Here is a 17,688-nt window from a genome sequence, read left to right on the forward strand (position 1 = left end):
TGAGGTCATATTTAAGTTAGGTTACTTTCCATTTTCTATATACCTTCTGTATGTTGGGGGAGGTTAATTAATTAAATTCTTTATGTAAGCCTACCTGTCATTAATGGTATTTGACTATCAGAAATTTTGTTATTGGAGAAAAGAAGCTACTTGACGAATGATTATTTTGGAAAATTTTTTCAAACCATAAATTTCAGTTGTGATTTACTTTGGTGGACGAAGAGAAGGAGAGAGTTGGAATTGGGCCTGGGTCCTCAGTACTAGATTGGCAAGACATATTGGATATTTGGAACTCCTCCTCAAACTGATGTTTGTGAATCCACCTGAATTGCCAGAGCAAACTACTAAGGCTTTACCTGTGAGGTGAGTTGGTTCCTTTGACAGAAGTAATCTTTAATAAGATGAAGAGAAATTTTTTTTCACTTAATAAAGCTTATAGTGTATCATTTCTCAGTGTATGTTCCAAAAAACATTGGTGCCTTGAACTTTTTATATTAAAAAAAATGCCCTGGTGAAATCAGTTGGAGAAACACTTCATATTTTATCTCCTTCTTGGACATTAAAAGGTCAGGGACACCTTTCTGTAAAAAACCTGTTTAACTTTGATTCACGAAATTTTATTTTGCCATAAACCTTTTTTTTCCCCCTTGCTACTTGTTAATCATCCTTTGGAACATACTTTGAAAAGAGCATTTATTATAGGCACCAACCTAGATCCTTCAAGGAGCCCTGGCACTTCCTCATATTAGTGTATAACTTCGGGCATCTCAGCTGGCTTCTCTGAGCTGTTGTTTCCTCCTCGGTGGAAATACATTTACTTGCCTATATAAAATTATTATTAAGATAAAATAGGAAATAGATGAGAAAACAATTCAGAAAACATTTAAATCAAGTACTAAAGGAAAGATAGAACACTCCAGAGAAAAGTACAGTGAAAGGAAGAAAAAAGAATAAGATGAGAAAATTGAATGCAAAAGAAGTTTAATAGAAGTTAGCTAAAGAATTAAAAATTCACTAAAAGATGAAGATTTTAAAAATTCTTTTGAGATAAATCAGATGAAAATAAAGGTGAATAGGCCAAGTCAGATAAAACACCAAAACCATGAATATAAGAGAGAAAACTCAGGTAAGAGTTTATAAGTAATTAGCATATAGGATTAAGTATTAAGAAAAGGATTTAAAAATGAAAATTTGAAGTGAAAACGTGAAAAAGAAAACAGAATAGAATAAAATAATTGTGGAAATATTTTTTAAGGAGAGTAAAAACATTCTAAATTAATGAGATGGTATTTTTAATAAGTAGGACAATTAAAATAGTATAAACCAAGACCACACAGTATAGAACAGTGTGATCCCAGATTGTATGTTAAAAGGAATGCTTACCTACTGGATTGAGAGGAGAGTTTATTCAGAGATGGAAGGGAGAAAGGAACTAATGCAAAAATAATATTCATTCAGAGACTCAAAGTACAGATAATTTGGTTATTTCCAGGAATAACTGTGAAAAGAATATTTTAAAACATCTTTTTAAATCTCTGGTAGATGCTTCAGATATTCTAAAACCTGAGTTCTTAAATGGCATTCAGAAAAAAAAAAAAGAGCCCCTTGTCATCAAGTCGATTCCAACTCATAGCGACCCTATAGGACATAGTAGAACTGCCCTCTAGGGTTTCCGAGGAGCAGCTGGTGGATTCAAACTGCCAGCTTTTTGGTTGGCAGCTGAGCTGTTAACCACTGTGCCGCGTTGGGCTTGAAATTCTTAATGACTATAATTAATATTTTCTCAAGGTCCCAGTCTCTTCGTTTGGTACTTAGAAAGCTCTCTGTGCAATTCTTTTTGGCTACATTCTGACATACAAGTGCTGCCATTTAAACAGTGTATCATGACATCTGTTGAGATGTCTGATATTCCTTGTCTATGTCCTGTCATAATTTATTTTCACCCTTTAGTTGGAATTACTTCGTATAACTCTGTCACATTTAACTTTTGTTACTGACTTTTTCTAAGAAAAGTGTGTAAGATCTTTACCCTCCTCAGAATTTTAAGAGCAGTATTTTGAAAAAGACATAAATAAAATGGTAAAATGATACAGATATGACATACGTTAAAGTTACTTGTTACTTAGGTATCTGAGTAATATTTTCTTTGGTCTTTTTCCTAAGATTTTTGTTTACAGACTACAATAGGCTGTCCAGCATAGGTGGAGAAACTTCAATGGCTGAAATGATCGCTACCCTCTCGGATGCCTGTGAAAGAGAGTTTGGCTTTTTGGCAACAAGGCTTTTTCGAGTGTTCAAGACTGAAGATACACAGGGTAGGACTTCCTTCTTCTTCCGTTGTTTTTCTGTGTGTGTGTGTAGGGCTTGAGGATAGGATGAATGTTCAAATTTCATTTCATGTCTGTTTATTTTCATGAAAGCATGCCTTGAACATCAGATTCATCATAGCTGTAACTGTAATGGTTAGGATTTTCTAGATACCTGATATACAAATAATTGTTAAAATCATTTATTACAGGTAAAAAGAAATGGAAAAAAACATGTTGTCTCCCATCATTTGTCCTCGTCCTTTTTATCTTTGCCTGCATCATTGCTGGAATCACTCTTCTGGCTATATTCAGAGTTGACTCAAAACATCTGACAGTGAATGCTGTTCTCATATCAGTTGCCTCTGTAGTTGGGTTGGCCTTTGTGTTGAACTGTCGTACATGGTGGCAAGTGCTGGACTCACTCCTGAATTCTCAGAGAAAGCGCCTACATAGTGCTGCCTCCAAACTGCACAAATTGAAAAGTGAAGGATTCATGAAAGTAAGCACTCCTCTGGTTATTTGAAAATTATTGTGGTGTGAGTATGCTGATTATGACTATGATCATTTGAGCTTTAGGCAGTGTACTCTGTAAATGTTAAAAGTGTTGCGTTTAATTTCAGTTTTTTTTCCCCCAAAAAAGTTATCCTTTGGAAATACATATTGAGAGTGAAAAAAATTAATGACATGTTTTTATAAAGTAGACTTTTATAATATACTCAAAGGAATTAGCAGATTTTTCCGTAGGTGGTAATTGTTGCCATTAGCTGCTATCAGGTTGGCCCTGGATTCATGGTAACCCCATGCACAATGGACTGAAATGCTGCCTGGTGGCCCTGCACCATCCACATGATCAGTTGCAGATGGGACCACTGTGCGTAGGGTTTTCAATGGCTGGTTTTTCAGAAGTAGATTGCCAGGCCTTTCTTCTGAGGTGCCACTGGATGGCCTTGAACTATCAACCTTTCAGTTAGCAGCCAAGTGCATTAACCTTTTGTACCACCCAGGAACTCCAGGTGGTAATTCCACCACCACCACCAGTTATGGAGGAGTCAGTCTCGACTCATCCTGACCCTACATGTGTCGGTCTAGCTCCCTCTAGCGCCCAGTAGGGAAAGCAGATCTGTTTTTTAAAAAGAGTAAACCCAACCACCAAAACATAAAATAGAATCAGAGTTTTAGAGCTAAAAGGGACTTTATGGAACTTCTCCAGCCCCGTCCTTTGCTCAAGTTCAGACGCCATCAGGGAGCCAACTATAGTGTGGTGTGTAGATCACTTGGATTTTCATTCAAATCCAAGACTTTTGACATTCAGCACCTGTGATCTTGGCAAGTAAGTCGCTCAACCCAGTTTTTCCTTTTTAAATGGGGTATGATGGTGTTACCTCTAGTGTCACTGTGAGGGTGCAGTGCTTTCACCTGTGCGTGGTCACTTTGTACACTGCAAAGTACTCACTCTGTAGTTTTAGGTGGAACCTTGACTGGCAACTGGTTTTCACTCCCTGTTAAATGATTTTCTATCATGCTTTTTAAAAAATACGTTTAAATTTTTTTTATATCTTTAGTGCTTTCTATTCATTCTTTTGTGCAGGTTCTTAAGTGTGAAGTGGAATTGATGGCCAGAATGGCAAAAACCATTGATGGCTTCACTCAGAACCAGACAAGGCTGGTAGTTATCATTGATGGGTTAGATGCCTGTGAACAGGACAAAGTACTTCAGATGCTGGACACTGTAAGTTTTAATCATATTGAAGCTAGGAATTTTTTACATAGGTGGCAGCTGAGAGGATGCACAACTTCATGAAATATCTCAAATGGAATTTAAACTGTGCTTTTTATTTGAGTAGTACTTGTTTCTATCTTGTGATTCTTTTTTTTTCTTTTTTTGGCGTGTAAAAGCAACCATTTTTCATACAGAAACATAGTAAGAGTGAATGTTTCGGCACAAACAGATTTAAACAGCTGAAGCAACAATTTTAGTTTAATGGCAGTGTGAGGAACAAAAATGAATAGAACGTCTGTTAAGTCCATGGTACGGCTCCAGCTTTCCTTTACAGATAGTTATGGTTAGAGTCAGATGATTATAGGGAACCCATAGAATTTGTAGGGTTTTTGGTTAAAATAGGCTATACCAGCGGCTATCTGCAGGATGTGTTATAAGCAACAATGCGTATCTATAGGCAGAGACCAGGTGGGCCAACTATCTCTTAACATGTATGTTCATGAATATTTCTCATATATGTTGATCTTTTTATGTAGATTGTAAATGTATGTCAGAGTAGGGACGGTATTGTTTTCTTCGCAGGTTCTATCACTGTCAAATGGTGAGAAACCCATATTGAGCATGCAATAAAATGTTTTCTTTTTCTTTTTGTAGAATAATGTTTTTGATAAAAAAGAAAAAGCATTTTCAAAATATGGTAACCAAAGGTTAGCACAGATTCTGAAGAGACGTTTTGTTACATCTGATGATTTAAAATTTATATCACAGCTCTACATTTCTTCTACCACAGGTCCGAGTTTTATTTTCAAAAGGCCCATTCATTGCCATTTTTGCAAGTGATCCACATATTATTATAAAGGCAATTAACCAGAACCTCAATAGCGTGCTTCGTGATTCAAACATAAATGGACATGACTACATGCGCAATATAGTTCATTTGCCCGTTTTCCTTAATAGTCGCGGACTAAGCAGCGCAAGAAAATTTCTTGTGACTTCAGCAACAAATGGGGACATACCGTGTTCGGATCCCGCAGGTGAAGGTCGAGTTCTTTAAGTACCGGTAGTTTGGGCTGGAAGCAGTTTTGTACATTTTCATAGTGACACTCTTTTCATCTTGAGAAATATTGTTGGTATTTCACTCCTCTTTAGCATGTACAACAGAATTTTAATCTCACTGGTGTTCTCTTGATAAATTCTTCCAGGGATACAGGAAGATAGTGATAGAAGAGTTTCACAAAACAGCCTGGGGGAGATGACCAAACTTGGTAGCAAGACAGCCCTCAATAGACGGGTAAGGTGGCATTTCTTTTGAGCCAAATGTTTGTACTGCTGTTATTCAGATGAAATTGAAGTGATGCCACTTAAATAACCTTTTCTAAATATTGCATTAAGCATTTCAAATAAATTTTATCATTGAATTTCCTTTCAGCTTCAGGTTGTCTTTCAGGGAATGTCTGAACCTAGAGCCGTAATAACTGTCAGTTGTATGAGTCCCCATCCTCCTCTCCCCACCTGTCCTTGATCCTAACTGCTTGTTGGAATCACCCCAGAGCCTTAACATGCCCCTCACCCCAACACACACACAAACTGTGCCCACGTGCTACGCCAGACCAATTGATCAAAACCTCTAGGAGTAAGATTTTAAACCTCCCCCAGGTGATTTCATCCAGGTTGAAAACCACTGTATTAATTCCTAGTCAGGTTGAGATGCCCGTTGCCACCATAGTTGTAGGGGATAAAGAAGTTTGTAGCGAGACAGTAGCTCCTTGCTTTCTCTCATCCTTCCTCCTTCCCTAATGTTTGTGAGGTGTGTACTCTTTTTCTGTTTTCCTATACCCACATAGTAATTTTGTGCCCTTTTCAGCCACCTTGAATTTCTCCTTTTCAAACACTTCAGTTGTCCTTATCCTATCCCATCCCTAGGAAACCTCTTTTTGTGTAGGAGGGAGTATTATAAGACAGGAAAATGTCCACTGGCAGGTAGGTTGTAGCAATAATGCCACTTGGTGACAGTTAAGTCATACTAGCATTGACCTTTTTTTTTTTTCTGATTTGCTACCATTAAATTTACAAATTCTACTTTTTAATAAAATGTGTCTTAAGTGACATTTTGATTCTATGTATCCTATATTAATATGGATGCAAAATTAATATGTGGGACAAAATGCTAGTTGGCTGCCCTAAATTAGTAGGAGGCATGGTTTACTGTTGTGAATTTCTGTCCTGAGCGTCTGTACACTTGGACCTCCTTGTGGTTGACCCATCATTCACTTACATTGTGACCCTAGATGAGAGCACGGCTTTGTTGTGCCTGTTCCTCCTTTCATTAGACGGGATCTCCTATTCCACCTGCCCAATAAAATGCCTTTAATTGTTGTGGAGATACGATAGTTCGAGTAGCCCTACTTTCTGCATAATTGTCATACGCTGTAATTTAAAAATCAAAAAGTTGAATTCTTAAAACCATGCGAAGGATTAGTTTGTTTTAGTACTTCATAGTTCCTGTATGTAATGAATTCCCTTGAGAGTTTGGAATATAATTCTCTTTACACAACTTTGTTTACCTATCATTTTGGAGCCATCGAGCTTCCTCTAACTGAACAAATATAAATCAAAATACAGGTGAAGTTAAAGCGTAGCATTTGATGCAGTTGCTGCTAATACTACTTTATAGCTGCTTTTTTGTAAATATTCTGCCTCAGGGTATAGTAATACTACTTTTTATTACTATATAGTCTTCTTTGATTAAAAATTCAAATTCTTTTCTGTGATAGTAAAATTATATTAACTTCTTCAGAAGACTTAAGCCTTAGACTGAAAATATGGACTCATTCTTGTTTATGATAAATTGTTTCAGGATACTTACCGGAGAAGACAGATACAGCGGACAATCACTCGGCAGATGTCCTTTGATCTTACAAAACTGTTGGTTACTGAGGACTGGTTCAGTGACATAAGTCCTCAGACCATGAGAAGATTACTTAATATTGTTTCTGTGACAGGTAACTTCTGTTTCCTGCTGTCTTATGATAAATAATAAGCTTTGACATTAGCAGAGCGGTTTAATTTCAGAAACAAATGGATATATTTATGTTTTCATTGTAAATACCAGTTTTATTTGTGTTAAATATATCAAATGAGGAGCCCTGGTGGTGCAGTGGTTAAGAGCTGCTCCTGTGGAATAGTTCTACTTTGTCCTGTAGGGTTGCTATGAATCTAATGGAACCAGTATTACTTTTGACACTGAAAATCAACCATCAGTTGTATACTGTTATTTTAAAACCTAATAGTTTTTTGAAATTTTTAATTTCATTTCAGATTTTTCTCTTTATTAACATAATTTTATGCTAAAGTATATAACTGACTATAATTAATCTACAGTTTAAAATTTTGAAATTCACAGATTTTATATGCTGCTGTTCTATTTTAGTTTTTATACAATATTTTGAAAAAGAAATATTGACAACAAAATTGAGGGTTCTTACCCTATGACTGAGTTCCTTGCGTGGAATTCTTTTTTCCACAATAATAGTGGTGGTTTTCCACCACCAGTAGTTACTTGCTAATTAGTCTTGAGACAGTCATATCAATACTTGTAATTTAGTTTGTGAAATCTGTGGAATTGTGTTTTAATACTAATGTTGAGGCTCATACTATGGAAATATATTGCAAGTAGGATTGTATCTAATATATTTACAATATTTTAGGCAATTAAATTCCTTTAAATGAGGCTCCAAATTTCATTATTCTTGATTATGTCCTACAATGGAAATGTTCTAGTATTTTATTGTTAACAGTTATGTACTCATCTAACAAATGTATACTGAGTATCTACTGTATGCCAGATATTGGTCTAGGCTTTGTAGAGATGAAGCAGGGAACAAGATAAAAATCTCTCCCTTATTCGGGAAGACTAAAATATATGATGTCATGTAATGATAAATGCCATAAAAAATGAAAAAGTGAGAAGAAGATAACACTTCCCCGCGCTCACTCATTTGATATTCCCACCGACACGCAAACATTGTTATTTCTCCTGGGGGAGTGGGGTCGGTGGGGGAACCTCTTGGCTCTACCTGTAGCTACTGCCCCATTTCTCAGGAAAATTCCTTGGAAGAGAAGTCTATCCCTGTGACTCAAATTCTCCTCCCTCTCTTCCCTCTTACCCTACCTACTCCGATAACCTTTTGCCCTCAGTACTTCAGCAAAATTGCTTTTTTATGGTAACTTCCATGTTACAAAATCCAGTGACCAATTCTTAGTCCTCGCCTTATTTGACCTGTTAGCAGTGCTTGACGATATGTTGATCACTCCCCACTTCTTGGAATTATTTCTTTATTTGGCTTTCATAATGCCACACTCACTGGATTTTCCTTCTACCACACTGATGGTTATTTCTCATCTCCTTTTACCATTTAGCATTGGAATGCCATGGACTCAGTCCTTGGATCTTTCCTTTCCTGTGTAAACTAGCTCCCTTGTTGATCGCATTTAGTCTCCAAGTTTTAAATACCACTTTTCTGTGCTGAAGACTCCCACATGTGTATCCTCAGCCCTGTAGCTGTCCGGTTGCCTGTTTGACATCTAATGATGTCTAATAAGAAATTTCTGAGACTCAACATGTCCAAAATTGAACTCCACTCATAGTCTTTCCCATCTCAGTTAATCCAACTTTTCTCTAGTTCCTTGAGTTAAAAATCGTGAGGTGCTCATTTCATGCACCACCTCCAGTCTGTTAGCTGACTCAACACCAGCTAACAACAATAGTCTTCAAAATATACCCAGAATCAGACCATTTCTCACCATTATTCTCACCTGCATTAATTATTGCAGTAGCCTTCTAACTGGTTTCCCTTCTAACCTTTTCTCTCTACAGTCTATTCTTCATAAGGCAGCCACAGGGATCTTTTTAAAATAGAAGTCACTCGTGGTATTTCCCTGCTCAGAACTCTGCAATGTGTCCCCATCTCGCTCAAATAAAAACCCATCCTTACAATTGTCTGCAAATCTCTTTGTGATCTCTCTCTCCACCCCTGTTCTGCCTCTGACCTTATCTCCTTCCACTCTCCTCTTCCATCCCATGCTGACTTCTTTGCTGTTCCTGGAAATTCCAGGCAAACTACTCCTAAGGATCTCTGCACTTGCTGTTTCTTCTGCCTGTAATGATCTTATTTTCGATATATGCATGGTGGGTTTTCTCACCACCTGTAACTCTTTGCTTGAGTGTTAGCTTTTCAATGGGCCCTTCCCTTGCTATCTTATATAAAATTATATCTCTCTCTTTGGCACTCCTTGATCTGTTTTCTGTTTTATTTTACTCCATAAAACTTATCACCTTCTGATATAGCATACACTTTCTTATTAAATGTCTTTATTGTCTGTTTCCTCTCTGTAGAATACCAGATCCACATGGGCAGGGATTTTTATCTATCTTGTTGATTGCTATTTCCTCAGTACCCAGAACAGTGTCTGGGACATTTTTGTTGAATGAATAAGAGAACTGAGTGAAGTAGGAACTGAGTCTTAAAAGAAAATTGACAAAAGCATTCTAAGCAGAAGGAACAGCAAGTGTAAAGGTCCTGAGGTGGGATTTCATGAACAGTTGGAGGCCAGTATGGATGGAGTTTGGGGAGCAGAAGGGAAGTGATGTTAAAGAAATAGCCAGTGGCTAGTTCATTTTGTGCCTTACGGACCCAACACCCATGGTGAGGACTTTGGATTATGTTAAGACATTTTCAGCCATTTTAAAGGGGATCAAGTAAGTGCATGTAATAGTTGATGTTGAAATATACGTTTGGAAAATGATGTTTACACAGGTCAGAGTAGAAAAAAAGTATTTTCCGAACACCTCATTTTAAATGTAAGCGTTTCTCTTAGTCTTTGACTATATAGCAGACTTTCTAGATTAATTTAAATGAGAAATATTTTTATTTTATTTAATCAAATATAGCTCTGCCTGAAAATGGAAGATTTCTAGTAAAATATCCATTTTATAAAAGTATCTAATGCCATAGTTTCATTGCTTAAAAGTGTTAGGTTAAAAATAACAGATTTAAACCCTTGTATTTTAATGGAATTTTGATAGTTTTCATGATAAATATTTCATTTAGTTGGATAACATTAGTCGGACCTGTATAGGGAAATATTTTATTGGAAGAAATTGAATTTGAAGGCAAAAAGCTTGAGTTTGAGTCCTGAACATATTACCTCTTGAAACCTCCATTTCCTTATGTGCAAAAATGCACAGTGTGTATCTGTTGAGCATTATGCAAATAGGTGCTGCTATTATTAGGAAAGGCATAGACTTTATAAAAAAACACACCAAACCTGTTGCCATGGAGTCGATCCCAACTCATAGTGACCCTACAGGACAGAGTAGAACCACCCCATAGGGTTTCCAAGGAGTGACTGATGGATTCGAACTGCCGACCTTTTGGTTAGCAGCCATAGCTCTTAACCACTGTGCCACCAGGGCTCCAGTCATAGAATAGATGGGACTAATATCAGAAAAGAGTTTGGGATTTTAGTGGATAAAGTACAGGAAATTATTTACTTGAGTGGTTTCCTACTTAAAAAATGCTTTATTTTATCAAACATACTTCATTTTGAGTTTGTTTATTGTGTTATTTTGGAGAATAAAATTTTAAAAAATTTCACACACGTTCATTGGACAAAATTTTCTCTTACTATTACTTTATTTCTTAACTATTATATATTGTTGTTAGGTGCCGTCAAGTTGTTTCTGACGCGTAATGACCCTATGTACAACAGAATGAAACATTGCCTGGTCCCACGCTAACCCCACAATCGTTGCTATGTTTGAGTTCATTGTTGCAGCCACTGTGTCAGTCCATTCCATTAAAGGTCTTTCTATTTTTCGCTGACCCTCTACTTTGCCAAGCAGGATGTCCTTCTCCAGGGACTGGTCTCTCTTGATAACATGTCCAAAGTATGTGAAATGAAGTCTCACCATCCTCACTTCTAAGGAGCATTCTAGCTATACTTCTTGCAAGACAGATTTATTTGTTCTTCTGGCAGTTTATGGTGTATTCAGTATTCTTCGCCAACACCATAATTCAAAGGCTGCAATTCTTTGGTCTTCCTTATTCATTGTCCAGCTTTCACATGCATATGAGGTAATTAAAAATATAATGGCTTGGGTCAGGCATACCTTAGTCCTCAAAGTGACATCTTTGTTTTTTAACACTTTAAAGAAGTCTTTTGCAGCACATTTGATCAATGCAATATGTCATTTGATTTTTTGACTTCTAACTTCCATCAGCATTGAGTGTGAATCCAAGTAAAATGAAATCCTTGACAACTTCGATTTTTCCCCTATTTATCATGAGGTTACTTACTGATCCAGTTGTAAAGATTTTTGTTTTCTTTATGTTGAAGGGTAATCCATCCTGAAGGCTATAGTCTTTGATCATCATCAGTAAGTGCTTCAAGTCCTCTTTGCTTTCAGCAGGTAAGGTTGTGTCATCTGCATATTGCAGGTTGTTAATGAGTCTTCTTCCAATCCTGATGCCAACATTCTTCTTCATATAGTCCGGCTTCTCAGGTTATTTGCTCAGCATACAGATTGACTAAGTATGGTGAAAGGATACAGTCCTGATGCCCGCCTTTTCTGATTTTAAACCACGCAGTATCCCCTGGTTCTGTTTGAACGACTGCTTCTTGATCTGTGTCTAATTCTGCATGAGCACAATTAAGTGTTCTGGAATTTCCATTCTTCCCAATGTTACCCATAATTTGTTATGATCTACACAGTAGAATGCCTTTGCATAGACAGGAAAACACAGGTAAACATCTTTCTGGTATTCTCTGCTTTTAGCCAAGATCCATCTGATATCAGCAGTGATATCCCTCGTTCCATGCCCTCTTCTGAATCCACCTTGAGTTTTTGGCAGTTCCCTGTTGATGTGCTACTGCAACCATTTTTCAGTTACCTTCAAGAAAGTTTTACTTGCGTATGGTATTAATGATGTTGTTCGATAATTTCCGCATTCTGTTGGATTACTGTTCTTTGGAATGGGCACAAATGTGGATCTCTTCCAAGACAGTTGGCCATGAAGGTGTCTTCCAGATTTCTTGGCATAGATGATTGAGCACTTCCAGCGTTGCATCCGTTTATTGAAACATCTCAGTTGGTATTCCGTCAATTCCTGGAGCCTTGTTTTTTGCCAGTGCCTTTAGTGCTGCTTGGACTTCTTCCTTCATTACCATCGGTTCTTGATCATATGCTACCTCCTGAAATGGTTGAATGTCAACCAGTTCTTTTTTGGTACTACGACTCTGTGTATTCCTTCCATCTTCTTTTGATGCTTCCTGCATCGTTTAGTATTTTGCTGATAGAATCCTTCAGTATTGCAACTTGGCAACTCGACACTTGAATTTTTTCTTTAGTTCATTGGCAAGTGTGTTCTTCCCTTTTGGTTTTCTAACTCCAGGTCTTTGCACGTTTCATTATAATACTTTGTCTTTTCGAGCTACCCTTTGAAATGTTCTGTTCAGCTTTTACTTCATCATTTCTTCCATTCGCTTTAGCTACTTTACATCAAGTTTCAGAGTCTCTTCTGACATCCATTTTGGTCTTTTCTTTCTTTTTGATGACCTTTTGCTTTCTTCATGTATGATGTCCCACAGCTCATCTGGTCTTAGCCACTGTGTCACCAGAACTCCTCAATGTTGCAACCACATTTTAATACCTTCTTGTTGTTAGTTGTTGTTGAGTCGATTCTGACTCATGGCGACCCCAGGTGTGCAGAGTAGAACTGCACCGTAGGTTTTCAATACTGTGACCTTTTGGGGGGCAGATTGCCAGGTCTTACTTCCGAGGGGCTTCTGGGTGGATTTGAACTGCCAGCCTTTTGATTAGTAGTCTCACGCTTAGCCATTTGTGCTACCTTCTAGTTGCCTGGTTTTATAAAAATTTTAGTGGTACGCGAAACTATAAAAAAGCTGCCAAAGCCGAAACCTGTATAAGGCAGAAACCTATCAGAGAAAGAAAATCCAAATATTTCCCACTAAAAGGAGCAATAGAAAAGTGGGAAGACTGTACCCAGCTTATCACTGGGAAGTGCTGTCGAGTTCCAGCTCTCACAGGTTTTGCTGTATTTACACCCCAGTGAGTTGATGTCTTCTTCTCTTGTCACACAATATGTAATTTATTACATCCTCTCTTGTTTACTTGCCTTCTCCACCAGAGGGTAAGTTTCATGAAGGCCACAACCGTATCCATTTTTTAAAGCATTTTACCCCCAGCATTAGTGTATCATCAGTTGTGATATTCCACTGAATTTGCATTGCTCTCAAAGGCTGTGGATGGGGCTCAGTTCCCACTTCCCTGTGGAAAAAAGAATCCAGTGGTGATAATGAAGTCTGTGTATATAAGCAGATTGGCTGAGGAAGTGAGGGTATGGGGATATAAGTAGAATTAGATAGAGTAGGTAATCTGTATCAGTATCTAGTAGGGATTTACTTCCCGTATATATCTGTTTAGTAGTAGGGAAAGGGATAATTCATATTTGAACCAAAACAGGTAGGTATCGTATTCTAGATGTAAACTAAACTGATAATGATGAAGTACAACTGATATAATTAAAAAGCAATATCAGCAATTGAAAATATCAACTCAAAACTGATGATTTAATGAAACAACGTCTCCTTTCTGAAAGTATGAGAATTGCAACTGTCTGTATGTAAGCACACATAGTGGTAGAACACAGAATTAGGGTCCCAGAAAACCCCAGCAACGGACCGGGCTTTTTCCACATATATATAAATAACAACTTTTAGAAACACGTTACAACTCACTTGGTAGGTTACTTGCATAGGCAGCCCTTAGTACCTAAAAATGAAAGTGTTTGGGGTTGCGCATTCACCCATAAATACTGAAGACTGAACTAGCATATTTGTATCTGTTTAAGGTCCAGCAATAGAATCTTAGCATATAGTCCTTTAGAGGCTTGGAGCCCATCGTGGGTAAATTGGTGTTCTACTCTCTGATCATGTGCAGCATCTAGACAGTGTCTGGCATATAGTTCTGAAAGATTTTTGTCTGCACGTATGTGGTCAAAGCAGTATATAGGACCATGGCAAGTCACACATACACACAGAAATTACTTTAGAATTAAACAGAATTGTGTCTAAGCCCTAGTAGTATAACTCTTTGGAATATAGAAGCCATATAAATACTGGGTTTGAATTTGTAGTATAAATTAAATGCCAAAATTTAAAGATTTGAAGTTGTTTTTTATGTATGAATATGCTAAATGTTTAGTAGTACTCATCCATTAATTTTCAAATGCTTTTGTATTCCTTAAAGGGCGATTACTGAGGGCCAATCAGATTAGCTTCAACTGGGATAGGCTTGCTAGCTGGATCAACCTCACTGAACAGTGGCCATACCGAACTTCATGGCTCATATTGTATTTGGAAGAAACTGAAGGTGTTCCAGATCAAATGACGTTAAAAACCATTTATGAAAGGTACTTTGACTTCTTTATATTTATCTTCAGATTGAGTTAACTTTTCCAAAAAAGTTAATGCATATAAAGCAAAATGAATACATATAAATATGAATAAAATGTGTGCATCCAGATTAAGTGAATCATTGTCGTTATTTTCCGTGATGATTTTGGAGTTGTATTAACACAGGTGTATTTTGCACCATGTAAAATTTACAGCCTTATTTGGATATATTCTTTCTTTTTCAGTATGCAGCCTGTGTACTAAAATAATGTTTAATTACTAGTTAGTTGTATTGGCTTTATGTATTTACATGTATGAAATGCAAACATTAAAACATTATTATTTATTTCCATTTTACTTTTTATTCTAAGTGTCTTCATACATTAAAGAGACTACATTTTCCAAGTCATTAGTGGGGCATTTTTCACAGCTTTCTATCTGGAAGACTCTAGATTGTGAATACTGGCTGGAAAAAATTATTTACGTTAAACAGTAAAGGAATTATTATTCCTTTATAGTAAATCATTTGAAGTACTTCTAAAATTTCTACTTCTGATAAAAAAAAATTGATTAAAATTTTTTCTTGAAAAACCTGCACTTAAGACTCAGTGAAATGTACATTTTTAAGAGTTATCAGTTTCTTGTCAAATTGACAAATGAAGTTATTGTAGTTTTATGCAGATAAAACACACACCTTCTACTTTTTTTGCCAACCGTGGCCCCCTCACAAGGAATTTTCGTGAGTGCTGCTATGCCAATTTTTTTTACATGTTGCTGTGAAAAAAACTAGCACAGCATGATTCTGAAAATACCTCGTGGGGGGTTGGCAAAAAAAAAAGGAAGGCACGCATTATTTGCGTAAAAATATGGTATAACCCTTATTGTTTACCAGAGCATTTCAGTTCCTTCAAAGGTTTTAACTACTACCCTAAGTATGCTGTCTCTTAGAAAAAAAGATAATACAAAGGAACTGTACAAACAATTTTATAAAATTAGGTGTAACTGAAACTGCTATTTAAAAAATATAATTGAAAAGGAAAGCCTTTTAAATATTCTTTTATTTTTTTTAACATTTTTTGTTAAACATTTTTGTACTTTGTGTTTTAACATAACTAGCCAGTCTCTTTTCTAGCTAATCATCTCTAAAGTTGCTGTTTCTTACTGACAGTAAAGATGATTCTGTGAAAAAATATATATATAATTGAGATTTTAAATCTAACAAAGCATTTAGTGTAGATAAGTTCATATATTAAAACTTTTAAGATTTCAAATGATTTTTTTTCCCTTAGAGTTTTGTCAGCATATGGTTTTCTTTATTTTAATCCCCATTTTTCATGTACATGTTTTATTTAATGTTTTCTAGATAAATAACTGATTTTAAAATTTAATCAGTGTTTTTTCAGAAGTAGAAATTTAAAAAGTACTTCAAATGACTTACTATAAAAGAACAATAATTCCTTTACAGTTTAAGGCAAATGAAGGCTTGTTTGTTGTATTAATTTACAGATTTGGGCTCTTCTTCATTTTGCCATGTTTAATTTGTGCTAAATTAAATCAGTCATTCAGAATTTGTGTGCTTTGTTAAGTAAGTGTTCTGGTAGATGGCAGTGATACATACTTCTTGTAGACCTGGGGAAAAGCGGCCTTGAATTGCATCTGGTCTTTGATATTTTAGAACTTATCTTCTTAAAAGATAGGTGATTGGTTTCTTCTGTGGCTGTGTAGTAAAATATTGTTTTATTTCATGAATAAATGTATCATAACATAGGTGCTGTGTAATTATGAATGCTTGCTAGATATGAATAGTCATTATAAAGAGTTCCATCTTAACTTTTTAAAAGTTTTAGCTGCTTAATAATAATTCATACCAATATAATGGGATATATTTTTCACATGGTATGTTTATACATGAAAGCCCTATTGAACATAAACAGGTAGTACTTTTGCACCTCTCATTTTATCCTTGAGAAATATATTGTTATTATTTGTGTATATATGTGAAAATACGTCAGAGAAAAGGATAAGCCTTTGTTTAGGGCTTGAACTAGATTTGAAGATAGACAAAACTTCAGATAAAGTGAAGGGATGGCTTAGTAAAGAATGTCTGACGTGATTTGAGGCTGTGTTAGATTCTTAGAGTCTAAGTTGATATTGTTCCTAGAGTAATACATGTGGTTTCTAGAAATTTGAAAACTTGGAAGCAGGAGAGCTAGTTGTCTCATAGCCAGTAACCAGTTGCCGTCAATTCCAACTCATGGCGACCCCATGTGTTACAGAGTAGAACTACTCCGTAGGGTTTTCTTGGCTGTAATCCTCACGGAAGCAGATCACTATGCCTTTCTTTCACGGTAATGCTAGGTGGGTTCGAACTGCCTGCCTTTGGGTTAGTAGCCAAGCAGAAACCATTTGTGCTACCGAGGTACCTTTAATACATACACCAAAACCAAACCCACTGCCATCGAGTCGATTCTGACTCATAGCAACTCTATAGGACAGAGCAGAACTGCCCCATAGGGTTTCCAAGGAGCAGCTGGTGGATTCAAACTGCCAACTTTTTGGCTGGCATCCGAGCTCTTAACCAGTGCGCCACCAGGGCCCCCCTTTAGTACATAGTAAGTGCTTATTGGAAATTTGTTTCCTCTCTGACCTTTTCTTTTCTTCTATGTAGTGATTGTTCAGTAAATATTTGTTGCTTTGTTAGTATTTTTACTTACGGACGTCATTGAAATGAGTGTATCTAAGAACTAGTCCCTAGTGCACTCACATTATTTCTGTAACTGTACACGTCACACTTAATTGAAAATGGTTATGCATGTATACATTAAAAGGAAAACTGCTGCCATCAAGTCGACTCTGACTCGTGGCAGCCCCACGTGTGTCAGAACACAGTTGTGCTCGATAGGCTTTTTAGTGGCTGACTTTCTCAGAAGTAGATTGCCAGACCTTTCTTTTGAGACACCTCTGAGTGGACTCGAATGAACGTCTGAACTTTTGATTAGCAGCGAAGTATGTTAAGCGTTTGCACCACCCAGGGACTCCACGTGTATACATAGCTGTATGCAAGCTTTTTCTAAAACACTGTTTTGTTTCAGGGTGAAAGGAGGAAGCACAAACTACTTTCTTTCTCTCTCCCTCCCACCTTTCTTCCCCCCTCCCCCTCCCCTCCCCACTGTCCTCTCCCCC

General features: G+C 36.7%; 1 protein-coding gene across 3 annotated transcripts in view; it reads left to right on the plus strand.

Annotated features, from left to right (window-relative positions):
* Positions 1 to 17,688, plus strand: part of KIDINS220 (kinase D interacting substrate 220) — a 139,668-nt gene that overhangs the window by 58,354 nt on the left and 63,626 nt on the right. For all 3 annotated transcript variants that reach the window (XM_023728285.1, XM_023728286.1, XM_023728287.1), the window contains exons 15-22: positions 198 to 363; positions 2,164 to 2,315; positions 2,519 to 2,808; positions 3,898 to 4,038; positions 4,820 to 5,063; positions 5,232 to 5,320; positions 6,887 to 7,031; positions 14,360 to 14,522. In XM_023728285.1, the coding sequence (XP_023584053.1) occupies positions 198 to 363; positions 2,164 to 2,315; positions 2,519 to 2,808; positions 3,898 to 4,038; positions 4,820 to 5,063; positions 5,232 to 5,320; positions 6,887 to 7,031; positions 14,360 to 14,522 (1,390 nt within the window). The remainder of the gene's footprint in view (positions 1 to 197; positions 364 to 2,163; positions 2,316 to 2,518; positions 2,809 to 3,897; positions 4,039 to 4,819; positions 5,064 to 5,231; positions 5,321 to 6,886; positions 7,032 to 14,359; positions 14,523 to 17,688) is intronic.

The sequence above is a fragment of the Trichechus manatus genome, unplaced genomic scaffold (genome assembly GCF_000243295.1).
Source record: "Trichechus manatus latirostris isolate Lorelei unplaced genomic scaffold, TriManLat1.0 scaffold00023, whole genome shotgun sequence".
Lineage (NCBI taxonomy): Eukaryota > Metazoa > Chordata > Mammalia > Sirenia > Trichechidae > Trichechus > Trichechus manatus.